General features: G+C 34.5%; 1 protein-coding gene and 2 non-coding genes across 4 annotated transcripts; all 3 read right to left on the bottom strand.

Moving 5' to 3' along the window:
* Window positions 1–469: 469 nt before the first annotated feature.
* On the bottom strand, window positions 470–539 carry LOC120588703 (small nucleolar RNA U2-30). Its single transcript, XR_005649287.1, has one exon. It is a non-coding gene; the product is annotated as a small nucleolar RNA U2-30 (small nucleolar RNA).
* A 171-nt stretch (window positions 540–710) lies between these two features.
* On the bottom strand, window positions 711–787 carry LOC120588704 (small nucleolar RNA U2-19). The gene has a single exon (XR_005649288.1). It is a non-coding gene; the product is annotated as a small nucleolar RNA U2-19 (small nucleolar RNA).
* Window positions 788–2300: 1513 nt separating this feature from the next.
* LOC120588342 (all-trans-retinol dehydrogenase [NAD(+)] ADH4) lies at window positions 2301–25749 on the bottom strand. 2 transcript variants are annotated; one of them, XR_005649229.1, is made up of 10 exons: window positions 25596–25749; window positions 24322–24423; window positions 23175–23316; window positions 21726–21813; window positions 19711–19942; window positions 18129–18389; window positions 14394–14529; window positions 13798–13936; window positions 11705–11800; window positions 2301–2317 (listed from the first exon to the last, which is right to left on the bottom strand). XR_005649229.1 is itself a non-coding variant. In XM_039845777.1 (9 exons), exons 1-9 carry the CDS (start codon window positions 25611–25613, stop codon window positions 11776–11778), a joined length of 1143 nt encoding a protein of 380 aa, XP_039701711.1. In that variant the 5' UTR covers window positions 25614–25749; the 3' UTR covers window positions 11382–11775. The 2 variants fall into 2 exon arrangements, 1 of the variants encoding a protein (XP_039701711.1); XM_039845777.1 differs by lacking the exon at window positions 2301–2317 and having other exon boundaries at window positions 11382–11800.
* Between the last annotated feature and the right edge of the window lie 1020 nt (window positions 25750–26769).

The raw sequence follows: 26769 nt of genomic DNA on the forward strand, positions 1-26769 counted from the left end.
TCAGCTCTCGCAGTCAGTCTGTCACCAAATCCCAAATACCTCTCACATTTTGTGCCTCTTTTCTCCCCCTACTGCTCCTCCCTTTGTTCAGGCTCTCATCATTTCTTACAGGGTTTCTGACAAAGCCTTTCATCTGATTTCTATGTTGCCAGGCTCCTGAATCCAAATCAAACTAATGCCCACTTAGTGATCTTTCCAAAACATACATCAATCCATGCCATTTCCTTTTACCTTTAATAATTTTTGAATGATGTGGGTTATAAGTAAGTAAATGTCATTCTTTTATTTAAAAATTTCAAACTCTGTAGCTGGGCCAGCCTGGCCCTGCATAATGTTTTCTGCTTAACTTTCCATCCTTAATTTCTGCTATTGTGCCATACAAGTCTTGCTTCAACCTTACAGAACATTTGCAGTTACTTAAAAGGACTGTTCTCTCTCTCTCTTTAAAAAAAAATTATTTTTCTTATTCTGAACTCAGATCAAATGTAGAAACCTTCATAGTTACAGAGGTCAGTAGTAAAACCTTTACATCATTGCTCAGAACTGATTAGCCTTTCATATACACATGTCCCTTACTCGTCCAATCTCATTCATCAGCAAGTCCTCAGAAATCAACCGTCACCTTTATAAACACGCACGTGCATGCATGCACAAACACACACACACAGACATAGGCCCTTATTGTTTTAAATTAGTTTATACTTTTGCTTTTTCAGAACTACAGAGATCAGGCATCAAGCAGACTGGAAGGGCTGATCCTCAGATTTGGATATTTTCATTGCTGATCCATTTCAGTTAAGAGCAGATCTCAGATAAGGACTTTTCTTTTTTAAATTCCAGGCCTTTGTATATGATAGAACTTCTGATTGGAATGTAACGAGCTTTTTTCTAGTGAAAAAAAAAAAGGAGCTTTCTAGCAGAGAGTTAACTTTCTTTTCCGTATTGCAGATATATTGTCTATCTTCTGGGAAGAAATGCTTGCATTTTTGTGATACTTTGCTTACCACAATAATAGACAGAATTTTTAATTTCTGATCTGGTATATAAGGATTTTCGAAGTTGTTACTCAATCCAAATGAGTAAAAAGCTGAGCAAACTGAGAAATCAGAAACTCTTCTCAAATCCATCAGAGAAGAAGAAAGAGACAGGAACAGAAGCAATATTTGGAGCAATAATGACTGAAAACTTCCTCAAATTAATGTCAGACACCAAACCACAGATGCAAGAAGCTCAGAGAACATTAAGGAGGCTAAATGCCCAAAACAAACAAACAAACCTACAGCTAAGCATAACATATTCAAACTCCAGAAAATCAAAGTTAAAGAAAAAAATCTTGAAAGAAGCCAGGGGGGATAAATACCTTACCTATATAGGTGCAAACATAATAATTAAATTCGATTTCTCCTCAGAAACCATCCAAACAAAAAGAATTAAATACTTAAAGTGTTGAGAGAAAAACCTCTCTAATCTAGAATTTTGCATCCTGTCACTTTATCCTTCAAAAGTGTAGGAGAAATACTTTCCCAGACAGATAAAAATAGAAAAAATTGTTGCCAGTAGACCTGCCTTGCAAGAAATGTTAAAAGTTCTTCGGAGAGAGGGAACAATGGTATAGGTCAGGAACTCAGATCTGTATAAAGAGAGGAAGAGATTGAAGATACAGAAATGACGGTAAAATAAAAACTTTTATTTTTCTTATTCTTAGTTGATCTAACAGATAACACTTTGTTCAAAATAATAATACCAATATGTTGATTTATAGTTATGTATAAGTGAAATGAATGATAGTAATGCTACAAGGGTTGGGGGAAGAAATTAGGATTACTTTGTTATTGTAAGGTACTATCCCTAACAGTGAAGCAGTATAGTGCTAATGCAAGTAAACTTGAAGTATAAATTTGTAGTTACAAAACTGTCATGAGGATGTAAAGTATAGCATAAGAAATATAGTCAATAGTATTGTAATAACTATGTTTGGTGTCAGATGGGTACTAGATTTATTGGGTGGTTACTTTGCTTTGTAAGTTATATAAATTTTTGATCACTATGTTATACACCTGAAACAAATATAATAAGTCAACTGTAATTGAAAAATAAAAATTTATTTTAAAAAAGTGAACTTGGATTGGTTGTAAATATACATTGCAAACTCTAGGGAAATAGTAAAAAAAAAATTTTTTTTGAAAGAAATAATTGATATACTAAGAAAAGAAAATGAAATCATAACACCAGAGAAGGCAGAAAAAGACGAGAAGACAAAAATAGTAACAAAGAAAAAGGGCAACAAATAGAAACCAGTAACAAATATGATATTAATCCAACTTATATCAATAATCACGCTAAAAGTGAATAGTCTAAATGCACCAATTAAAAGACAGAGATTGTAAGTGTGAATCAAAAAACAAGATCCAAATATATGTTGTCCACGAAAAAACTTTTAAATAGAAAGGCATGTATAGATTAAAAGTAAAGTGATGGAGAACAATATAACATGTTAACACTAATAAAAAGAATGCTAGAATGCTGTATTTCAGACAGAGCAGACTTCAAAGCAAGAAATGTTGAGGTATAAAGAGAGGCATTTACCTAATGATAAGAAGATCAATTCTCCAAGCAGACATAACAATTCTTAATGTGTATATGCCGAGCAACAGAGCTTCAAAATACATGAGATAAAAAGTGATAGAACTGCAAGGAGAAACATAAATTTATTTTAACAGTTGGAGACTTAAACATGCCTCTATCAGAAATGGACAGATCCAGCAGGCAGGAAATCAGCAAGGGCATAGTTGAATTCACCAACATTGTTAATCACCTTGATATAACTGACACCTAATGGACTATTTCACCCAAAAAGGGCAGAATACATTTTTTTTCTTAAGCTCACATGGAACATCCATCAAGATACACCAGTTTCTGGGTTATAAAACACATCTTACCAAATTTAGAGAAATAAAAATTATACAGTGTATGCTCCCTGACTACAATGGAATTAAACTAGATACCAACAGCAGAAAGATAACTGGAATAACTGGAATATACAGGAGCTTAAACCAAACGTTTCTAAATAACACATGGGCCAAAGAAGAACTCTCAAGAGAAATTAAAGAAGTATTGAACCTAATGAAAATGAAAACACAACAAAATTTGTGGGATACAGTGAAAGCAGTTCTTAAGGGGATATTCATAGCTTGAATGCATATATTGGAAAAGAAGAAAGATAAAATCAACATCTATGCTTCCACTTTAGGAAAGTGAAAAAAGAAGAGCCCATTAAATCCAAAGTAAGCAGAACAAAAGAAATAATAAAATTTAGAGTAGAAATTTATGAAATTGAAAACAGCAAATCAATTGAGAACATCAACAAAATCAAAACCTGGTTCTTTGAAAAGACCAGTGAAAATGATAAGCCTTTATCTAGGCTAAGAAAAAAAGAGAGCTACACATTACTAATACTAGAAATGAAAAAGACATCACTGCAGATCCCATGGACATCCAAAGGATAATAAACTAATACTATGAACAACTTTGTGCCCACAAAGTTAGCAATCTGATCAAATAGACAAAAGACACAATCTGTCCAAAATTCACACAAGAAGAAATAGATCATGTGAACAGGCCTGTATCTATTAAAGAAATTTAATCAGTAGTTAATAACCTTCCAAAACAGAAAGCACGAGGCTCAGATGGGTTCACAGGTGAATCCTATCAAATATTTAAGGAAAAAATTATACCAGTTATCTACAATATTTTTCAGATGATAGAAGCAACGGGAAGATAGATTGTTACTAATTCATTCTGTGAGGCCAGCATTACCCTAATACCAAAACCAGACAAAGCCATTACAAGAAAAGAAAACTACAGACCAATATTTCTCATGAACCTAGATGCAAAAATCCTCAACAAAATATCATAAGATTGAATCTAACGATTTATGAGAAAGTTACATGGCACAACCAAGTGGAATTTATCCCAGGCATGCAAGGCTGGTTGAACATTTGAAAATTAATGTAATCCATGACATCAACCTTAAAAAGAAAAATCACATGATCATATCAATAAATACAGAAAAAGCATTTGACGAAAATCCGACCCCCATTCATGGTGAAAACTTTTAGGAAATCAGGAACAAAGGGAATTTTCTCAAGTTGGTTAAGAACATTTACAACAAATCTATAACTAACAACATACTTAATGATGAGAAACTAGAAGCTTTCCCACTAAGATCAGGCACAAGGCAAGGATGTCCCCTCTCACTACTCCTTTTCAATATGATACTGGAAATCCTAGCTAATACACTGAGGCAAGAAAATAAAATAAAAGGTATTCTGATTGGCAAAGAAGAAATAAAATTGTCTTTGTTCCCAGATGACATAATTGTGTATATAGAAAATCTGAAAGAATCCACAAAAACCTCCTGGAACTAATAAGCAATTATAACAATGTTGCAGATACAAAGTAATATACAAAAGTCAATTGATTTCTATACACAAGCAATGAACAAATGGAATTTGAAATTAAAAATACAATACCATTTTACATTAGCATGTTAAAATATGAAATAGGTGTAAAGCTAACAAAATAGCATAACATCTATATGAGGGAAAACTGCAAAACTGTGATGAAAGAAACCAAACAACTAAGCGAATGAAGAGATATTTTATGTTCATGGATATGAAAAAATATTGTCAAGATGTCAGTTCTTCCCCACTTGATCTATAGATTCAACACAATCTCAATCAAAATCTCAGCAGGTTATTTTGTGGATATAGACAAACTAACTCTAAAGTTTATATGGAGAGGTAAAAGACCCAGCATACTCACTCAGTATTGAAGGAGAAGAGCAAAGTTGGAGGACTGACACTATCTTACTTCAAGATTAACAATAAAGCTATAATAATCAAGACAATGTAGTATTAGTAAGAGAACAGACAAATGATCAATGGAACAGAATAAGGAGCCCAGAGATAGACTCATGTAAATATAGCGAATGACCTTTAAACATAGAAAAGAAAATACAATGGCAAAGAAAATATAAAAGAGAAAAGATAATCTTTTCGAAAATGATGCTGGAACAACTGGCCATCCACATATAAAAAAATGAATCTAGACACAGACCTACATGATTCACAAAAGTTAACCCATAATGGATCTATAGACCTGAATGTAAAATGCAAAACTATAGAAGTTCTAGAAAATAATATGTGAGAAAATCTAGATGACCTTGGGTATGGCAATGACTTGAAATACAATACCAGAGACATGATCCATGAAAAGAATAATTGATAAGATGGACTTCATTAAAATAAAAACGATATCTACTCTCTTGAAAGACACTAACAAGTGATGGGAGAGATGGAGCATGTAAGGGAGAAGAAGCAAACCCCTCACTCCTTCCCCACTGCAGGTGTAATTTCCTGGAGTAGCAATGGCAGCCAAGCCAGTGGTGGTGGTGTTCTGTGTCCAGGGGTGATATTGATGGTTCAGCCTGTAGCATCTGGGGTCCGAGGGCAAGGAAAGTAGTGACCAGATCAATTCTGCTGTAAGGTGTGGACATAATTTCAAATTGTATATCTCTGAAAGTGTGTTCTAGTTCTCGATAATTCTATGACCTACCCAATTTCCTCTTAATAAATTTTATTATTTTAAATTAACCAGAATTGATTTCTGTGACTTGCGATGAAGTCAATAAAAAACAGTAGCAGTCATAGATACAGAGAACAAACTGATGGTTGCCGGATGAGAGGATGCCGTGACCTGCACGGCTAGAGGGTTAATATATCTGAGAGGGGGCAATGGAAGGATGGAGAAAAACACAGAGACAGTATATACAAAAGCTGGGGCCAGATGGGACACTGCAGTCTGCTCAGATATAGTGCCCCAAGGCAAGCTCAGTGTGTTTATTATACACTTTTGAAGGTCAAGGAGGGAGTGAGAGTCTTCTTCTCAGGACTTGAAACTTGTTGGCAGCAATAATTTCCCAAGGCCTGTCTGTACCCGGTTATCTATGCTAAACTAGAAGGAGCTGTCTGTTAACGGTTTCCCTTCTCTGTTCTTGGCAGATTGTTACACATCCAAGCATGGCTTTGCCAATGCTTCGGCCGCAGGATCTGCAACACAGTCAAGCATGGCTTTGCCAATGCTTTGACCACAGGTCCAGCTCAGATCTGGCTCTCTACAGGAGGAGAGTTGAAAATGAGTGAAAAAGGGGAAAGGATTAAAATATATAAGTTGCCAGTTATAAAAACAGTCATGGGAATGTAAAGTATAGCATAGAGAATATAGTCAATAATGTAATAAATATGTGTGATATCAGATAGGCACTACACTTATTGGGGTGATCACTTCATAAGTTATATAAATGCCTAATCACTATGTTTAGGCACTTGAAACTAATAAAATATTGTATGTCAACTGTAATTGAAAAAAACCACCAAAATTAAAAAAGCAAAACAAAGCAACAGTAGCAGGAGTATTGAAAGAAAACAGACCATCAGAGAAATGGGTCAGTCTGAGATTAGTTATCTGATCTGGTTCAGACCGAAAGCAGTGAAAATTCAGTTGACTCTGAGGAGGAGAGTATCTCTAGGTATGCAGGAATGGAACAGTTAATAAAAAAATCAACTTTGATTTCTTGGAATAAAGAGTAAGTATTGAAGGCAAAAGTTTTGGGGACCACAAGGTTTTTGCCATAGAAGACTATTAAAGGGCATATCATTCAAAGCCTATGGGGGTAGATGGTTGCTTCTAAAAGTGCTGGACAATTTAATGAAGGAGAATGGTTAATTCTGCTTTTCCATGATATCAAGGCTCTAGTTCAGCTTCTCTGCCATTTGCCACTCTTGTCTTTCCCATCATGGTTTCAAGATGGCTGCTGCAGCTCCAGCCTGTCATGTCTTTACATGACAACATCCAAAGGCAAGAAGGAAAGGGTCTTCTCCTTATCCTCTCCACCCCTTTTTAAAATTAAGAGGGAAATCACTGCCTAAAGCACCACCCCCTCCTAGAAGACTTCCCCTTATATCTCACTCACCATAATAGAGTCTTATGTCTATCCCAAATGAGTCACTAGCAAAGGGGAATGGGATTAGACCAATCACAGTTTAGATCCTGGAGCAGAGGTTGAGTACCACCTTCCCTGAGCTCATTATTGCCTGTTTCATGAATAAAATTGGGATCTGTTTGCAAGGGACAAGTGAGGAAACGCTAATGAATAGGCAGTCAGCTTGGGCAAAACCATCTTTGGGAAGCCCTCATCTATTTATAATGTGACTTAAAAAACTGCCAGCTTTGAATAGAACCCAGAGCAAGAGAAGTTCAGCTTGTCTAGATTGCTATGAGAACAACTCTGATGCTTTCCTTTTATGGACTGAATAGTTTTTAGTGGTCCGTGGCAGGATGTTATATGGAGCCTGTGGTGAACTCCTATAATGGAATAATGGTAGATAACCCAGAGTTTTAGAGCAAAGTCATGCTCTCTTCAGTCTTGGTTATGGTTAAAAATGCCTGAGCATGAGACACTAGGTGATGCTATCTGAGTTTCTTACCAGAAACTGGGTATTTTTGGATCCACAGGATTATAAGGCTGGACATGCTCAGGACAATAGCATTATCAAGCAGGAGTGATAGATGTGGGACTGGACCCAATCAGACCTGAAGGCACAGGAAATTGCCTGAGCAATTGATTCATACTCCCACTGCAATTCCACCCCTTGGGGAGATTTCTTATGATCAGTTCATAGAAGACGAAGAGATTTCATCTTGGTTAGGCAGTTTTAGACTTGAAAAACCTGGCCAGGGAACAGAACTTCAAGGATTATATCTCTCTGATTCCTCTTTGATAAGAATGAAATAGCTTGAGGTATGGATCTACACTAAGAGGCAGTAATTAATGATTTGGTCAGAGGATCAGAAACTTTGAAGAAATTAGGTTGTAAGACTGGTAATAAGGAAGACTAGAAAAAAAATATGTGGATGAAACTTTCTTAACAGGCACTGAGTGTGAGGAAATTTCTGTTCCATGTGAGTCTCACCAAAAGGTCTGATTTTGGAAGAGGTCGTCAGTAATCAGGTGACTGTCCTGGGGATGTTGTTCAGCAGCAACCCCCTTCCCACCCTTTCTTGCTCAACGGGGCTTATAAATGCAGTGACTGTGGAGGTGAGCATGGGCCCAATCTGTCATGCTTCTATTTATACCATCATTCATGAATTTATTAATATAAATGAAATAAATTCAGACTCAGATTTAAAAAAAGAAGTAAATATAGCAAAGGCATAGATAGGCTTTTAATTATTCCATTATTATGTAATAGTTAATAATTCCACATTGTATATATAGGAGAAAAGGAAAATGCTAATGATCCTCTCTTAATTTGGCAGAAAAATTAAAAGACTGCTTAGAAATTCAGAGATGTCGATTATAATATTATTATGAGGTTGAAACCCTATCAACAAGATAGAATAGCAGATTCTTCTTGGAGGTTATTTTTACAGGACAAGGTGACACTTTCTAAAGCCTTTGGAGTCTTATTAGATCATTCGGTTTAAATAACATTTATATTAACAAAGAATGGATTTCTTTTTAACAAAAAACAGAAGACATTCTAGTAACAATTGTGAATATTTACATGTCTCCATATTGCTAAAAAGAACAAATTGATACTCTTGGGAACATTCTTAATTTAATACTTATCTAATCAGGTTTTTAAAAGTAGCTTATGATGCAGAATTTTATTTCTCTTTTTTTATAGCTTCAAGAAGGACGTCTTTCATCTCTTAGACTCCTTTGGTTAACTATAAAGTATTTAATTTTTAAGGGCAGGTTCTAAAATTTCATTAGCTACATTATAAACAAGCCTATAGAACAAAATTTTATTGGCAGAAACGGAGAGATGAAAACTGCTACTTAATAGCAATAAAATAAGGAAGACATAGTTTTCCTTCTATATTATTAAATACCTTATTTACTTACAATTTCCTTCTCAAAAGACCTTGCAACTTCAGAGAAGAAAAATGGCCTATCCTTGGGTTAAAGTGATAGAATAAAAGCATTCTGTTTTAACAGCATTCCGGAGAGAAAATGTTTAGGAATTTTATATAGCTCAATATTTGTTAACATTAGAGATGGCTGACTAAAGGAAGAATATGTAGATATTGCCTGCGTTTACTGGCATATTATTAAGAATAGGTATATTATTCAGACCACATACAGAATATTGAGTTTAAGTATATTCAGAGAAATTTAATTAGGAGTAAAGAAGACTTGGTGGTAGGGGTGCAGGGGATGTACCAACTGTCTTCAACTATAAGAGGGACTGAACTTACTCTATGGTGCTCCAGAGAGCAGACCTTAGCTTTTAACGATTAGGAAAAAACTGGCCTGTGAAGGTGTTTAACCCAAGCTTCACTGGCTACCTGTGTTATTTTTTAAAATGATTTATTTATTAAATTTGGGATTGGAAACCATACATCTTTCTTGACCCAACTTTTTATTTTAAAAAGTTTCATGATTTTGAAATTAGAAAATCAAGACAATGAACACCTCTATGTCCTTCACCTAGATGTACCAATTAATATTTTTTGTCACATTTAATTTCTCTCTCTCACCCACCCACCCACACACGAGTGCGTACACATGTGCAGACACATACTTATCGATGAGCTATTTTAAAAGAAGTTGCAAATTTCATGAAATTTACTGTTAACTTTTTCAGTATCTTCTGTTACCACCCTTAAGATAATGTTCAGCTTGAAGATTCAAAGATTCTTTGGATTTTCTTATGAAAATTCTCATAAGCAAGTCAGAAAAATAGAGACTGTTTTCCGTGTAACATAGGATTTATTTACTGAGGTTAATAAATTCTGCCCTGCCTACACCTCACAGGGTGCGTTACTGGAAGGTCTGCTATTTGCAAGGCACTCAAAGAATATGAAAAATGGCCTTGACCTCGAGTGAAAATTTTGGAGAATCAGACAAAATACTGCACATGAAAGTACTTTTAAAAATGTCAGTTATGATGTAAATGAAAGTTGTTATTCTCTCCCTGAATTCTTTTTCTCAAATAGGATCTAGATGGAAAAATAAAAATGTTCAATAAAAAACACCAGAGGGCGCTGTAGTAGCATTTAGAAAGCAATGACAGTCCAGATGTTTGAAGAAACAGCGACTCTACCTTAAAACACTTTTTTCTTTTCAGAAGTATACACTGTGATTGTATTACCTTATAAATTCAAGTATTGTTCACCCTATTAACTGGCATTCTTAAGGATGCGTGATGATTTCAGACCAAAAAATCATTAAAAAAAAAAATGGCCTGTAAATCTTACATTAGAGAATCCAAACCTTTAAAATAACGTTTTTGTTTTTTTGATTTTTGGTTTTGTTTTCCTTCCCTTGGAGGGTTCAAGTGCCATTCCGGTTTTGTGGACTCAAGATGTGTTAAGAGTTAAATAAAGACACTCAGAGCCAAAGGAGATCAGAGAAGGAAAACAGCTCTGTGGCTGCCAAGAACTGAAAGGAGACGGGTCTCAAGGTGGACCTGAGGAGGATTGAGGAAGGCAAGAAGAGGTGGGGTGGAGATGAGAAGGAAGAACAGAACTGATTCTGAACATAACTGAAAGCATGAGAAAGGCCAGCCACCTGCAGGGTGCATCCCGTTCCTTACAGTACCAACAAAGGAAGCAGTTATAGATTAACTAGCTTCCATTTCTAATGAAAGAGGAAGCTAGTTAAATGAGCAGGAATATAATTTTCTACTTTGAGACATTTCTACCCTCTTCAGCCAAAGCTTCAGAGAAGTTTATCTACTCTCAGAGATCAACATGTAGTAAACATTTAAAAAAAAAAAACTGGCAAGTTTCCAAAATTATGCTAAGCTGGGGTCTAGTCTTTGTTCCTGTGCTCCGAATTATTATCTGTTTTATCCTTAAACTGTTCATGCAGCACCTATGAGTATAATAGTCTGAAAACTCTCATTTTGCTTGTATAGAAATCTTATTGTCTATTAAATCTTGTAACTACAAATATTTTTGCTTACATTACTTTATTATAAGTACATTGTTTTATGTCACTTTTGGTCGACTTTAGAAAGCAGATTACTTAGTGAAATTACAGATCATTAAACTCTATAAAGCTCTAAAAATATGTTGTAATAATTATTGAAGATAAAAGAGCAATTAATAAATATGGAAATTTGAGAGCATAGATGTGTTTTTTCTTTTTAAAAATCTTTAATTATATATATATATATATATATATATATACACACACATTCATTTATATACATATCCCACTTCTGATATCCCACAACTTGTGATTATAGTTCACAATGGTAAAGTGGGGCTAAGAGAAAAGAAATCGACAAATGTTTAAGAGAAAATTATTTAGCAGTTTATTAAAAAATAAATTACATAATAGCATTGTATATGTATACACGTACATATATAATATCTATTTTAAAGATGTATGTATCTTATTCACATAAATAATAGTGATTTTTCCTAGTTTCTCATTCCCACTTCTCTAGAACTAGTTTTAAACAATTCCTAAACATCATATGATTCTATTCATAAACACATCAGTTATCATAGTTATTTAATATAGGAAATGTGAATATATTTTATGGATACGAATGCTATAATCTTTATAACTATTTGATGTTGAGATATTAACTAAATATTTGTTTAAATTCATGGTGATTCTTGTTGATCATATCAGGTAATAAAGTAACCGGTTCATATTCAGTCAGATAGTGTTCCAAATTTCACCCGGCATCTTCAAAAGGTCAGAATTGTTCGAATGCTGTTAATAATTATAAAACAATAATCAGTATAATTTTCATAGTTAATTTAACCAAAACCCACAAATAATTTTTGTTTTTCCATTTCAGAATATGATTCAATCTTTCTTTAGAGATATAGTTTGCTAAGTCTAATTTTATTTATCTTGTCATCCTCTTCCATTCATGGCATTGACGATACTTGATATATAATGCCAAAAACCTGGGGGAAAAGTGAGGACCCTTGCTTGGTCCTCAGCAAGGTCTTTTTTGCCCAGTGGTGCTGTTGAGAAGTAGAGCATATCAAGGTTGTAGTGAGCTTTTCGCCTTGGAATGGTCATTGCTCTTGGCTCTCCTGTAGCCTAGAGCAATTTGGGCATCAAAAGAGGGGGTGATTGGTGTGTTGGAATGCTACTTTCTGAGAATACAAATATTCCTACTCCTGGATAACTCCTTCTACATGTAGAAGCAAAGAGGGAGATAAACCTCAAGGACAGAATTCCTTATCTTGGACCTTACTGCTGGAGCTGTGAAATCTGTGGCATCAGCAGGTTGCCATGCATAAATGTCTTCTTCACTCAGGGGCTGGAAGCTATACTTCCCTGTAGAGGGAGAATCTTTGTGTCCTTCTTTCACCATAAATGAGGGGCACTGTGCCATAACAGACTAATTGATCATTGTATACCATCCCTTTTCTCCACTTTCTTGCTTCTATGCAGTTAGTATAGCAGGAAGGCCTGTCCTCAATTGTGTTTGCAGTAGCCATACAATGAGCACACCTGGGAAGTTCCACCCTCTGCCTTCTCTGATGCTGCTTTTCCATCTGTGTGGGCGGTCAGCGAGCCAGGGTGGAAGAAGGAGGTTTCATTCAGGTGTTTCCCCTAGGCCTCCATTCTACCACTGATTACTAGGCCTGCTTTAAGAGTGTGGGAGACTTGCTCAGTTATTAATAAAGTAATGCAACATTCTCTCTTGGCTGCCACTTAGCATCCCTTGTTGGGTAAATTTATGACTGGGGGAGGAGGAGCTAGAAGCTGCAGGGTCTCAGGCCCCAAATGCCAACCAAACTCCTAACTTGAGGAATATTCCTTGAGGAATATTTGAGATTGAGCGAGACATGGGACTCATACATTAAGTTACTTAGTGTAGCTTTAAAAAGAATGTTGATTTCTTTTTTTTAAAAATTGAACTCTTTGATATGTTATAGCTAACTTGTTTGCAAGTTAGGGAGTTCATGTCAGTAGGGACGTTTTCTTGCGTTTCTTTCCCATGAAGTAGCCTGGGTCCTTTTACCGTGGATCTATTTTCTTTTGTAACATTTCTTCTTTGTGTCAAAATTCTGTCATTTAACTTTAGACTTTTCCTCACTCCCTTTCTTTTGTAATGTCTTCTCTTTGCCTTTTTTTTTTTTTTTTTTGTCCTGCATCTCCTCTGTGCAGCATTGTTCCTGGTGTTTTGTCTTTTGCCTCTATTGATCAAGGCTGTATACTTGATCGTTTTAATAAAAATTGTTGATCCTAGCCTTACCCACTCCCCAACGGCTAGGGAGCCTCTAATTGGGACATTTCTATAAATCAGTTATCAGGGTCCATCCATGTCAAGAAAGCACAATAAAGCTAAAATTGTGGGTCAGAATGTATCTTATAGGAGGCCAATGACAAAGCAAGGAGACAAGAGAGTTGGGGCATCCTTTAAGTATCTGATACCTGCCACTCATTGTTCACATCTCCATGGTTTTCACCTGATTCTGATAAAGAAGGGCCTGAAGTGGGCACTCTTTGTCAGAATATAATGATTCCAGAGCCAGGGCTATATTGGACCAAAGGGACCTGAGGTTACACTGTAGGAAGTTTTTTTTTCCTTCCCAAATGGCCTCTATTTAATATTTAAAGCAGATTTAGTACCTCTGATGATGTGGAAAGTGTCGGGAAAAAAAAAAAACTGATTAGTTTTTTACATCAAAGAAAAATAATATAGTAAAGGTTTTTCAAGCCACTTACCCATCTGTTTGCTAATTTACCTTTTTCCTTGGAGTATTAGGTCAAGTGCCTCATTGATTTTGTCAAAAGGCAAAGTACTGGTTACCAAAGCATCTAGATTGAATTTCTTATTCTTGTAGTCAGTAACCAGCTTTGGGATAGAATCCGCACTTTTCCAACCTGTAATTTGGCCAAAATGCCAAGTAAAGACATGGTATTTGTCATGAAGATGTAGTTTGGTCAGAGTTGAATGAACGAAATTATCAGGCCAGCTTCAGCTTGCTCCGTATAGACTAAACCCCTCCCCATCTTTAATTTTATGTATTTTCATGTACTTAAAATTTTTTCTTCATAAGAAAAATTCAAATTATTTTCTACTTCTAGATAAGAAATTATCTCAGTTTGGTCAAAGTTTATTGTTTGCTCTTCTGTGTTTGTTCAATTTTCAAGTTGTAGTTACCTATCTATACAAACTGTTTACTTTCAAGTAATTTATAGAATAGATTTCCTGTAGTCCTTAGATGTTTTCTAGGTACTTAATATTTAAACAACAAATTATTTTTCTTTCCTTTCAATAACATTTATTTTAAGAATTTGAGTAGTACTATGGAGAATATTAAAAGAAAAAAAAACTGACCACCAAATAATGTTCCATTGATAGTACGGCCCATTAGTAACTCCAATGGAGAAAGAATCAGTTCTTTGTTCTGCATGGCTACTCCAATGAGAGTACATGATCCCCAACCTACTGTTGTGCATTCCAGGGCTGCTTTCTGGAAAGTCAAACAAAAAAGACCAGCTGAGTAAGTAGAAAAGTAGAACATGACTCCAGTGTGGATATGTAGTATGTTTTAGGGAAGATTTATTCAATTCTGCTTATGAGATAATGGGACGTCATAGTGTGATAGATTAAGCTTTGAACCTTTTGTTTCAGATAGAACATCCAATAAAACTTTGAGATTCATCAAAAAATGATATTTAAAAGAAATGTAACATAGTATTTCACCCTGATTAATGCCATAGTTATATGAACCTAGAATGTATATCATTGTATATCAAGAAAAATACACATACATGAAGTTAGGAAAGTGTATAGACTATAAACTCTGTAAACTCTAATCAAAAAGCTTTTGACTATTTACCATGGGTATATACTAAAATGTTTGCAATTCCTGGGGTATAGGATCAAAATATTTAAAGTCATTAAGAGAGGGTAGTTAAGTATTCACTAGAGCATAGAATGAGGCACATACTGCAAACTTAGTAGATCTCAGTGTAGGATAAATGAAAAGAAATGCTGTTTAAATCAGAGAGTAAAATAGTTAAACAAAATGACATTGACTGCTGCTCATGAAACATTTCATCTGCATCGCTACACTTTTTAGCTTTCTTATAGTTAGGTAGAGTTATGTGACTAGTTCTGGCCAATGGGCTATGGGCAGAAGTGATGTGTGTCATTTTCTAGGCAGATCAGAAAAGCCAGTGTGCAACTTGTCAGTTGTCCCTTCTCCTGCTGTAACAACCAAGAGGACCTTAGGTAGAGATTGCGAAGCCACAAATTTGAACCTCCTTGATTGCTGAGTCACCACATGCAAGATAGTGGGCCAGGGGAGTTGCATTGATCTTTGCGTGAGAGAAAGAGAAAACATTATGGTAACCTATGATAAGTTTGGGAATAATATAAAAATGCCAGGGATTGAAAATGTAAATAAGTTAAAGAAAGATATAAACTTCTGGATGGCCATTCCACATATAAGTCTTATGGTAGGTAAATAGATGAACATTTAAAATGTTCTGAGACTAATATTACAAAAGAAAAATGTAAACATTTTCCTATATCCTTGCCATAGTCAGCAGTCAATTGATTCTGACCTGTTGGGGCAAGTTTTACTTTTATAGAAGTCTCAATAGGAAATATAGTTCCTTTTCATCACTGATCACTACACAAAAGAAGCAATTTGAAGTACAGTAAATTCTTTGTCTTTTCTCTCTTTTTCTGCCTTTTTAGTGGCAGAAGAAATCAATGACTAGAACTTGAAGAACATGTTTTGAAATTTTTGTTTGATTATGTGATTATTTATTGTTTTGGAAATTCCTAACACTTCTAAATAGCAACTCTTCTATTTTCTGTACTTTTTATATAGCAGAAACATTTTTATTTATATATATATAAAAAGTACAGAAAATCTTCTATTTTCTGTACTTTTTATATAGCAGAAACATTTTTATTTATATATAGAGATCCATAGAGAGGGGAAAAGACCACAGGCATTACCTGTCACCTGAAGATAGCTGCTTACACTGACTTTTTAAAAAAATGTTTTTCCTATTGCTTTTTCTACATTTCTGACTTTGATCCAAGCAAAGAATTAAATTCCATAATGATAGAATGATGACTTAATTAAATGTGTATTATATGGAAATACAGTATTTTATTTAGTAGGCTCTGATAACTTTTGATGAGAATTATTTTTAATCCTCAAAATCTTATAAAATTATCAGTTATTATGATTTGTTAATTGTGTTGTGGGTTTTTAGGCTGATTTACAGCATGAGAGGTCATTGAAATCAAGTTTATACCTATTATTGGAATCTCCTCTACAACCCAGAAATGTATCTTTTCCTAGTTATGGAAACTTCTAGTGGAAGGGTAGCTAGCTCTTCTTTTTGTGATTAAATAAATCCATCTCTTTTTATTTGGATTCTCTATTGTAATTCTATTCCATAATTTAAAATATGTTTCTTGGTACAATAAATAAGTTAATAGAACGTGCCAAGTTTTAGATCAGTGGTTCTCAACTTGAGAAACTTATAAAAAATATTGGCGCCTGGGCCCCCAACTCATGAGAATATCCTGGGATGTGGTCCATTCATGAGAATATCCTGGGATATGGTACTAAAGAAACCCAATAACTCCTCAGGCACTTCTAAAGTACAGCCAGCGTTGAGAATATTTGTATTAGAAAAACAAGGTAAATGGTTGAATTTCAATGTTTGTAAAACACTTGAGCTCTGCGAAGTGGAGGAATGGATGTGGCACATTGCAAACTGCAGGTGCCAAGGACAATTAAGAAAGCAGGACCTTAGGCTTTGAGCACAAGGGAGCAGTGCAGGATAAGGAGCCCTTACTGCATGAATTTTCAGTAATAGCTAACATCTATTGAGAGCTTATTACCTTTCAAATCCACTTTTAAACAGTCATATTATTACAATGAAATTATTTTGAGAGGAAAGATCTAGCAATGGCAGTCTGCTACTCTTAGCAGCTCTTCCTGGTCTTCACTTTTCTGGAGAATGGGTCAGTCAGGTAAGAACCGAGGGGAAGAAAGAGCAAAGCCTGCTCCTGGTTGAAGTGTAGAATTTTATTTTCATGTCTTTCCTAAAAGAGGGTTTTAGGAGCTAGGCTGAATGAATGTGTAAATAAAAGCAAATAATGCACAGCTACTTCACAGCTCTCCCTAATGAAATAAGAAGGAGCCACAGGCAGATAATTTAGTTGATGAATTCTTTGGTTATTTCATTAAAACAAAACAAAACTACTTAGCGTCTTTGAGCAAATATGCACTAGGTGACTCTTCACTGGATAATAAAACTGGATACTCTGACAAGTTAACTTTTCCATCTATTGCCTGTACGGTTGGCTCTTTATTCTTTTTTTGGAGTGATATAGACATAGCTGGCTTCATGGGCATGCAGCCAGTGCTGTCACTCAGGGCCTTCAGAAGGGTATTGAAAATTATGTAGCCTGTCCTGAGAGGAGAGGAAATCTCAATGGCACAAAATTGTAGTGTTCAGGAAAAAAAGATTTGCTTTTCCATTTTGCACTTCGTGTTCGTATGTGTGTTTAATATATTGAAAATTTCAAATATATAATTTGGACCTAATTTTGTAGCCCATTTATTGAGATCTGACAGAATTGGATTGTCTTTAGGTTGCTGACCTCTCCCTGCTTTACTTTTAAATGGGAGTGGGTATCCCCAGCTGTTAAGGTGGCACCATTTACCTTCTCTTACTCCCTCCTTTAAATCTGTTTTCTTTTTTTTTCACTTCTCATAGGCATAATTCTTTAAAAAATTTTTTTCTAAGTTTTCTCTTAATTTATTGCTGTTTCATGTGGAAGGATAAATAGGAAGATTAATAACATTAATATTAAGTATTTATCAGTAATATTTATTAAATATCAATTATAAAATATTGCATAATATCTAATATAAAATTGAACACTGCTTATTATATAAATATATAATTTATGTATTTATATAAATATATAAATATGAAATGTGAAATGAATTAATACATTAATATATACTATCAATGTTTATTAAGGTTAATAAATATTATTTATTACATACTATTATGAAAACATACCTACCATGACTTCAAATCCACCTACACAGTCAAAGGCAAAATCCACACCTCCATTGGTCATTTCAATAATGACCTCTTGGATGGGTTTTTGTAGGTCTCTAGGATTGAGGCAGTCAGTGGCTCCAAGGCCTTTGGCCTTTGTAAACTTCTCACTGTTGATGTCAATAGCTATAATTCTTGAAGCTCCTGCTACTTTACAACCTATTAGAGCCGAAAGACCGACACTTCCCAGACCAAAGACGGCACAAGTAGAACCAGGGGTGACCTGCAGGCAGGAAAATGATAAATTAACTTAAGAAGCAGCTGCTCCCACTTTTTTTTTTTTCAAGGAACAGAATGATATGGGGACAGGAACATTTAAATAAAGAATTGTCTGTGATAAAACAAAATAATATAACCACTTAAGGAAATCTGCCAGTGTGAACAAGGATGTGTCACTGACTAAATTTGGAGAATTATTTGAGAGCCATTAGGATGATCAGTTCATAAGGAACAAGCCCAAGTGCAAATTGTTTCCTTGTTTTCTTTTTCCCTTTAGTGTTATCAGAATAAAATTCTAAAACTCACATATTTTAAAGGGTTTATTGTTTTTTCCCCATATTTTTTAAAATTCAAAAAAATTTTCTATTACACTATTACATTAGTTTCAGGTGTACAACATAGTGATTAGACATTTACATACCTTATGAAGTGATCACCCCAATAAATCTGGTACCCACCTGACACCATACATAGTTATTACAATGTTATTGACTATATTCCCTTTTGCACTCACTTCCAACCCTCCTCCCATCTGGCAACAAGGGATACCTTGTTGTCTACATTTCTAATAGGCCTTATTTGATTGTATTAATGTTATAGTTGGTTTTGGATGACCACTAATATTTCTCTAGATATGAATTAACTCACTTAGTCATCCCAAATTGTCAATTCATTTAAATGAAATGAGGTATAAATTTCCTTGCATGGCTTTGGAGGATTTTTATTATCTCACCCCTTTCACTTTTTAACTTCATCTCCATGATACTTCCAGCACTCCAGCCACAACAAACTGTTGCACTTTCCTTTTCTCATTTGAGCCCCTCCCTTGGAGCCACAAAAGGGATAGGATGAGAAGCAGAGATGAGTTACTAGTTTAGGAAGAGGAATCTGTAGCATCAGAGAGAAAATAGGAGAGGCTATATGATTATGGGTGGGAGTCTCTGTAGTTTCTATTGTCTCTTGAGTGGGTCTGCTGTCCCAGGTTGAGGATTCATATTTAGGGGACATATTTAAGTTGTATTTAAATTAGGGATGGTCTATAATTAATGTACTAGTGTAGGAAAAGAAATTAACATGAACTGGGTGCCAACTATATGCCAGTTGCTGGGCCAGATGTCTTACATATGTAATATGATTTAATTATTCCCACAGCAATTTGTAGCAGATATTATTATAGAGAGGTAGGAGGAGAGAGGTTAAATAATTTGCCAAAAATCACAGAGGTAAGAAATGACAGAACCAGGAATTGAAGATAATTCTAGCTGCTTTATCACGCTGCCTCCTAGTAACTTCTATTATATATAACCTTGTGATAATCATTTTACCTTAGCAGTGTTGATTGCAGCTCCATAGCCAGTTGAAAATCCACATCCAAGCAGACAAACTCTCTCTAAATTTACATCATCGTCTATTTTGGAAAGATTAGCATCTGATACTACAGTGTACTGAGAGAAGGTACTGGTCCCTAGGAAATGGTAAACTGATTTGCCTTTGCAGGTAAATCTGCTTGTTTTGTCTTCCATTAGTTTTTGGCCCAAAAGAGGATTTTCGAGTGAACTAGAGAATTAAAAAAAAAAAAGATACAAAAAAAAGTAAATGGACCACTTACTACTTTCCTGAAAAAACTGTTAGGTGTTATATATTTGTTATGACGATTTTATAAGATGGAAAAATTGAGAAAATGACTTGAGACTTTTTGCCTAAATATATATGTATATACATAAATAAATATATAATATACAATATATTATATATTATTTATGTTATCAAAATAATATATTATATTACACATTACATGTGTAATATAATATATTTTATAAATATATAATGCAAACAATATATAAATAATATAAATAATATATAACATAATGCATAATATAATAAATATAATGGAAGTAGTCTATTACAGTGATGATAATAAACTTTTTATTGAATAGTTTTATATGCCAGAAACTCTTTTAAGGGTTTTACATGTATTAATTTAAAACATTTTTTATTATGGACAACTCAAACATATATAAAAGTAGAAAGAATAGCAGAATGAATCTCCATGTAACCATCTCCTGGGTTCAGCAATTACCAATTCATGGCTAATCTAATTCCATCTATTACCCTTTCCTACCTCTCACACTACCACCTATTCTTCCCCCATTTTGGATTATTTTGAAGTAAATCCCAGACATTACTATTTCATTGCAAATATTTGAGTATGTATCTCTAAAAGATAAAGATTCTTATAGGTCCACACATTGCATTTGGTTGATATGTCTCAAGTCTCTTTTAATTTATAGATTTTCACCTCTCCTGTTGTTTTTTCCTTGCAATTTACTTGTTGAAGAAACAGCCATTTGTTTGGTAGAGTTTTCCTCATTCTGGATTTTTCTGATGGCATTGCTGTAATCTGGTTTAACATGTTTCTCCATTGCCAGATTTCCTTTAAACTAGTATTTTTGAACTAAATGCTTGATCTGATTAGGGTTTTATATTTTTGTAGGAATACTTCAAAGGTGGTGTTGTGTATTTTCATCTGAAGGCATGTAATACCTTATCTCTCTTTTTGTGATATTAGAAAGAATTTATGGTTATTGCCAAAGTCTGTTATTTCATTAAAAGTTTGCAAAGGGCATATTAATTCTTTGAATATCTGCAATAACCCTTGAAGTAGGCATTATTATGTCAATTTTATAAGTGAGGAAATTGAGACATAACAATAGATATAAGAGCAGTATGATAACTAGTTTTAATTAGCATTAAGGACAAATAGATCTTTCTGTAGTCTTGGTAAAGAATAAGGTGATTAAGATTTGATTCACAAAGAGATGATTCACATTCTGGGCAGTATGGGGTGGGATGGCATGGGATTTCATCCCACTACTCAGAATGGCATGTAATTTAAAACTACGAATTGTTTATTTCTGGAATTTTCCATGTAATATTTTCTGACTGCAATTGACCATGAGTAGGTAACTGAAACCATGGAAAGTGAAACTACAGATAAGAGAGGCCACTGTATTCTATGTTGATACATGTAGATCAAGTTTAGCCATTTTCATTGTTACATAGTATTCCATTCTGTTGTTGCATAGCAATTTGTTAATCTATTCTCTTATTGATGAACATTCGTGCTATTTTCAATTGTTTGCTATTATAAACAATGTTGCAATGAACATTCTAGTACATGTATCCCCGGGTGATCTTGCAACAGTTTTTTGTATGCTCCTAAGAGTAGAAGTGGTGGGTAGAAAATATGTACCTCTTCAACTCCTTTTAGGTATTGCCAATGCCGTGCCCAAAATATTTGTATGAATATACACTCTTACTAACAGTGTATAGGGCTTACCCAAGTTTCACGCAAATATTTGTGAGTGGACTCAGACAGAACTTGCATTTTCTACATTGAGGTACGTAGAGTGGAATTACTTTGTCACCTAGAAAGAAAGGCCATATGTTGGTTGGTATCTAAGATGTTACTTATAAAATTCACCTACCAGATGAATCAGTGGAGGAAAGCACCATTCTTTAGGGTATATATTTTGTGTTCAGCAGAAAATATAGCTGGCTACAACATTTTGTTACTATCTAAGATTGCTGATTACCCCAAGTATTGCATATTCTGTCTTTCTTTTTCTTTTTTTCTCTGCTGGGCAATCGAGCAACATATCTGTATTGATACCATCAGGGGAAGAGTCTTGTCTAAGGACTCTTCTGTCATTGCAACTCTCTGCATCATGACTATTATTTATTACATTTCTAAACATCTGTATGGAATAGAACTCCTTTATATAATAGGAGAGGTGGATGTAATACGTTAGATATGGAGAGTAAACTTTATATGATATCTCCATGTTTCACCATTTATTTTACTCTCAAATTCTATATTTTTTAACTTTTTATTTAATTTCAATTTAAAATGCCTTCTATCTTCTGATGACCAAGGTCCAATAATAAATAACATTAGTTCAACATTTAGTATGTGCCAGATACCATTTTAACTGTTTGCTTTTATTGTCTCATTTAATTCTCAGAACAACCCTTTTGGATGCATGCTATCATTGTCCCCACTTTAGAAAAAAAGAAGTCTGAGTAACAGAAAAGAGACTTAACAGTCAGTAAGTAGCAGATCTGGGACTACATTAGCCAGACCCCTTCATGGATATAAACTTTGGGAGCAATTGGTTTTTATGATCTTGTTTGGAATGAAAAGATACAATAGACCTCTAGATTTGGGGCATTCTCATTAAAGGAAGAAAGAATGACACAGTTCATCCTGCCTGATAAGTCCTCAGTATTTGGTGGATCTGTTATGAAATAGGAAGTTAATAATTTTAGCCATTGACATGTTTCATTTATGTATTATTTTTATTTTTCAAACTTCCAAAAAGATACTTAAACTAACATATTTCTCACTTAAGTCACTCATAAGACCTCATTCTTTAAATTCTTATTTAAATTAGTTTTCTCTTTTAGAGGAGGTTGTTTTAAGTTGTCATTTGTGCCTCCATGAAAGCTTCAGTTTAAGCTAACTTTGTAGCTTTGCTTCATGGTACAATTTCTCAGTGCTATAGGTAAATAAAGTGGCCATGTTCCCCAGATACTATTAGATGGCTCTGATTTCAAATATTCTGTCTCATTGTTAGACTGTGATAGATTGTGTCAGTTTTGCTTTGGAAAAGGTGATCCCTCTATGTAAATAGAAATCAATTATAGCATGCTAAGCCAGGACTGTATTAGGAATTACCTCTGAAATATCCTGACATTTCCGTTTAATTGGAATCAGAAAATAAAATACCTGGTTTGAAGTTGGTCACTCCTGGCCCAACGCTTTCCACAATTCCTGCACCCTCATGACCAAGGATCACCGGGAACACAGACTCTGTACTTTTAGGATGGATAATATGGGCATCTGTGTGGCATACAGCAGTGGCGATTATCTACAAAACAACCACATACTTAAGTTATGTTTCTGTAATCGTATCATTGGGATAGTTAGGTGGATAATTTTAGGCCCAATGTCACCTGGAAACTTTACAACACTCTTAGAGCTTGATAAAAGAATTGTATTTTGAAAAATAAAAGAACAAAATATATCAGGACATATTCTTTTCCTCTTATAAATATGCCTTTGTTTTCTACTTTTTACTGTCTTTGGAAAATCATAAAAATGGATATAATTGGCAGTTACTCTCTCTAGGAGAGGAGAAATAAAAAAGAATAGGGAAAAGTTAAAGTCTAATAGGCAGAGAGAATGGAGGAAGCACAGGTTTCTAGGCCTTGTTCAAATTTTGTTGAAACTGCATGAAATGAAATAAAGGTAGTAAAATTTTATAGTTAAAAGTGAGATACCAAATATAGGTAGGATTGTCTAAATTAATTACTGCTATATCATTATCATCATCATCATTATTATTATTATTATTTCAGATTCTGCTCATGAGGATGTCTCATTTATTCTCATGTATAAGCCCTTGATGTAGTAGTCTGGAGGAAATACATGGTCTTTTCTCCCTGCTAACCCACTCCTGGTCCCTTAAACTGGGCACCCAAAACCTTATGCTGCCTAGGGCAGCACTTCAGTATTTCCTCTTTCTTGTTTTGAACCAAATTCTCTATCTTACTTTTAATAACACTTTACAATAATTGGCAAATGGGAAACAAACAAACAAACAAACAAACAAAACAGCTAATTCTAATCCAAGGTGAATTTCTTTATCTGATTCTTAATGTAGTTAAATTTTAAGCCTATTATTAATATTCTAAAAAATAAATAATAATTTACCCCTCCTAGGGGGGTAAGGGTTATTTTTTATCTGGATCTAAAAATATAATTCCCCCATACTGTAAACTCCAGGGCCTCTTAGCCACATCGCAGAGGCTTGACCTGAGGGAAGGCTGTACTTAGTGCCTTGTCCGTCCAGCCCAGGCAAGTCCCCACTCACCTGAATGCGAACTTCGTGAGCCTTGGGGGGAGCTACTTCAACCTCTTCTATGCAAAGGGGCTTGCCTAATTCCCAGGCAATGGCTGCTTTGCATTTAATAACCTGGGAGAGTTGGAGAGAGGGAGAGAGAGAAGGGGAGAAAAGGAGGGAGAAGGTAAGGGAAAGGAAGAAAAAATGGAAGGGAGAAGGAAAAGGAGAATATTGTGGGTAAAAATTAAAAAGCATGTTGATACCATAATTTCCTGAAAAAGAATCATAGAGTTTGTGCCTGGATGCTATATATCATTATATTATTTTAAAGAAAAAGGATGTTCATTGAAAATAAGTCATAATCTACATTATATTCACTACATTTTTAATTTTTGAAAAGAACAGATATATTAAGGTTTACCCTAATATAATGCCTTGATTTTTTTCCTTCATCACAGAAAAATATGATCCTCCCTTAGACCACCAGTTATTGACATCACCAGGGAACTTATTAGAACTACAAGCTCTGTCTCAAAATCACTAAATCAATATATCTGCATTTGAAAAAGATCCAGGTGTTTCATATTCACATAAAAGTTTGAGAAGTGATGCTTATGTAATAATTAAATTTATCAATAGAATATAAATTAAATTAATTTTAAATATAAGTAACATTGAAAGAAAGTAAAAAGAAACAAACCTATAATCCTCCATTCTAATGCTACTATTTTTGCTTTTGGTATGATTTTCCCAGTCTTTGAGCAGCACATGAATATATGTTTTTTGATTGTTGTTATGCAATTTTGAATTATATCTTAAAATATCACTAGTCTTATTTACAAATTAAATATATATTATGAGAAGTTTCAAAATACAAATAAGAACAAAAGAAATAAAATCCACCTATAATTTTATGAGGTAAATCCTTTGACTGTCCCCAAATGGGATAGTATTATATGTGATTTTGGTAATCTTTTTTCTACTTATTAATATACTATGAATATTTTCCATATTCCTCTCTAACACTACTTCTCATAAATGCAAATTCTATTTTATGATTATAACATAGTTACTTAAATCTCTCTTTTTTAGGGCCATTATAAGTAACATTTAATGGAGTACCCTTGTGGTAAGCATTATGGTGAATCCAGAGTAATTTCCTTGAATTCCTAGCATGGGGAATACTTTTGATTAACTTTAAATTGATGCCTTCTGAGAGTAATGCCTGAAGGAAGTTTCTTTTAGCAAATGTATAAAGAGACAAAAAAAGAAGAATTGAACAAAGAAACAATATATTCGCTTACTTTGCCCTTGGTACTCATTTTTCTCTGGAAAACTCGCCTTGGAAATTGCTCTCTAACTTAAGAAGTTCTTCCACTTCCGTCCCAGGTGCTCTGTATCCTGTAATGAACTGTCATTCTATAAATACTATCCCTGCTCTTTATTGTCCAATCACTTTCTCTGTGGTTACTGTGATCCGCAGCCCTGCCCATTTTTCCCCCCCGAAGGCATTGATGCTATCATATCTCAACTGTAAATACTTATTGCTCCCAGCCATTATTTGGGGAAAGATTTTGGTTTACTTTTTCCCCTTTAATTGCAAATCATAAGATAATAGAAAAACGTTTTTTAAACATATGCATATGAGATAACACATAATTATAAAGAACATTTCCACTGCTCCAGAATTCTTCCTGTACTCATCCTTTTCCTTCACAACCTTAATAATCACTTCCTTGCATTTCTTTATGATTTATGCTCCTCTGTAAGTATTGTTTAATTTTACTTATTAAAAACTTTATATCAGTGAAATCTTAGTGTACTTATTCTTTCGTCTTTTTTTTCTTTCAACTCCATGTGAGATTAACGCACATTGCTTATAGCTGTTATTTTCATTATCATTCATTTTCTTTTTTCTTTTCTTTTTCTCTCTTATCATGAATCAATGGTTGCATAAAAAAGTTTCCTTAGGGAAAATTTAGGACTAATATGCAGTCAGTACACACTATTAAGGTGATGCTATTAAATTATTTAAATACTTTTGTTTCAGTTGGTAAAAAGCCATTGCTCCAAACTTCTAATATCCCTTTCAACTCTGTTGCAGCCCTGGGGAGCCCTTTTTGTCACTGCTGAGGAGTTAGACTCATGGCCCTCAGTCTGGGTGAGCCCAGAACCAGCTCCCAGTGGTTCTGGGCCCCTGGTTGTGCACAGTACAGGCTAGTCCCTGGAGACCAGCAAGCAAGTATCTGGCGCCCATCTGACCTTCTGGGGCTGCTGTGGGCCAGAGCTTGTTTGTGGGAAATGGAATATTGCTTGTTAAATATTTTGACAAGTATTGGAACTGTTTGAACTTTAATATTGGTAAACGATGTTGCAGCTAGTAGCAGCAGTGTTATCAGAGTTCACAATGTACTATGTCCTCAGCTGTACTTGGAACTGCCAGACTTTAAAACTTTTAGTAATTTATGGATGTGTAAT

This window comes from Pteropus medius, unplaced genomic scaffold, assembly GCF_902729225.1.
Source record: "Pteropus medius unplaced genomic scaffold, Ma_sr-lr_union100, whole genome shotgun sequence".
Classification (NCBI taxonomy): Eukaryota; Metazoa; Chordata; class Mammalia; order Chiroptera; family Pteropodidae; genus Pteropus; species Pteropus medius.

What these genes read in the sequence shown, in the direction of transcription:
- LOC120588342 (XM_039845777.1), bottom strand. An exon ending in CTCACGAAGTTCGCATTCAG is followed by an intron (nt 23,317 to 24,321) that starts GTGAGTGGGGAC and finishes GTTGTTTTGTAG; the next exon opens with ATAATCGCCACTGCTGTATG. An exon ending in TAGGTGGATTTGAAGTCATG is followed by an intron (nt 14,530 to 18,128) that starts GTAGGTATGTTT and finishes TTGACTTTCCAG; the next exon opens with AAAGCAGCCCTGGAATGCAC.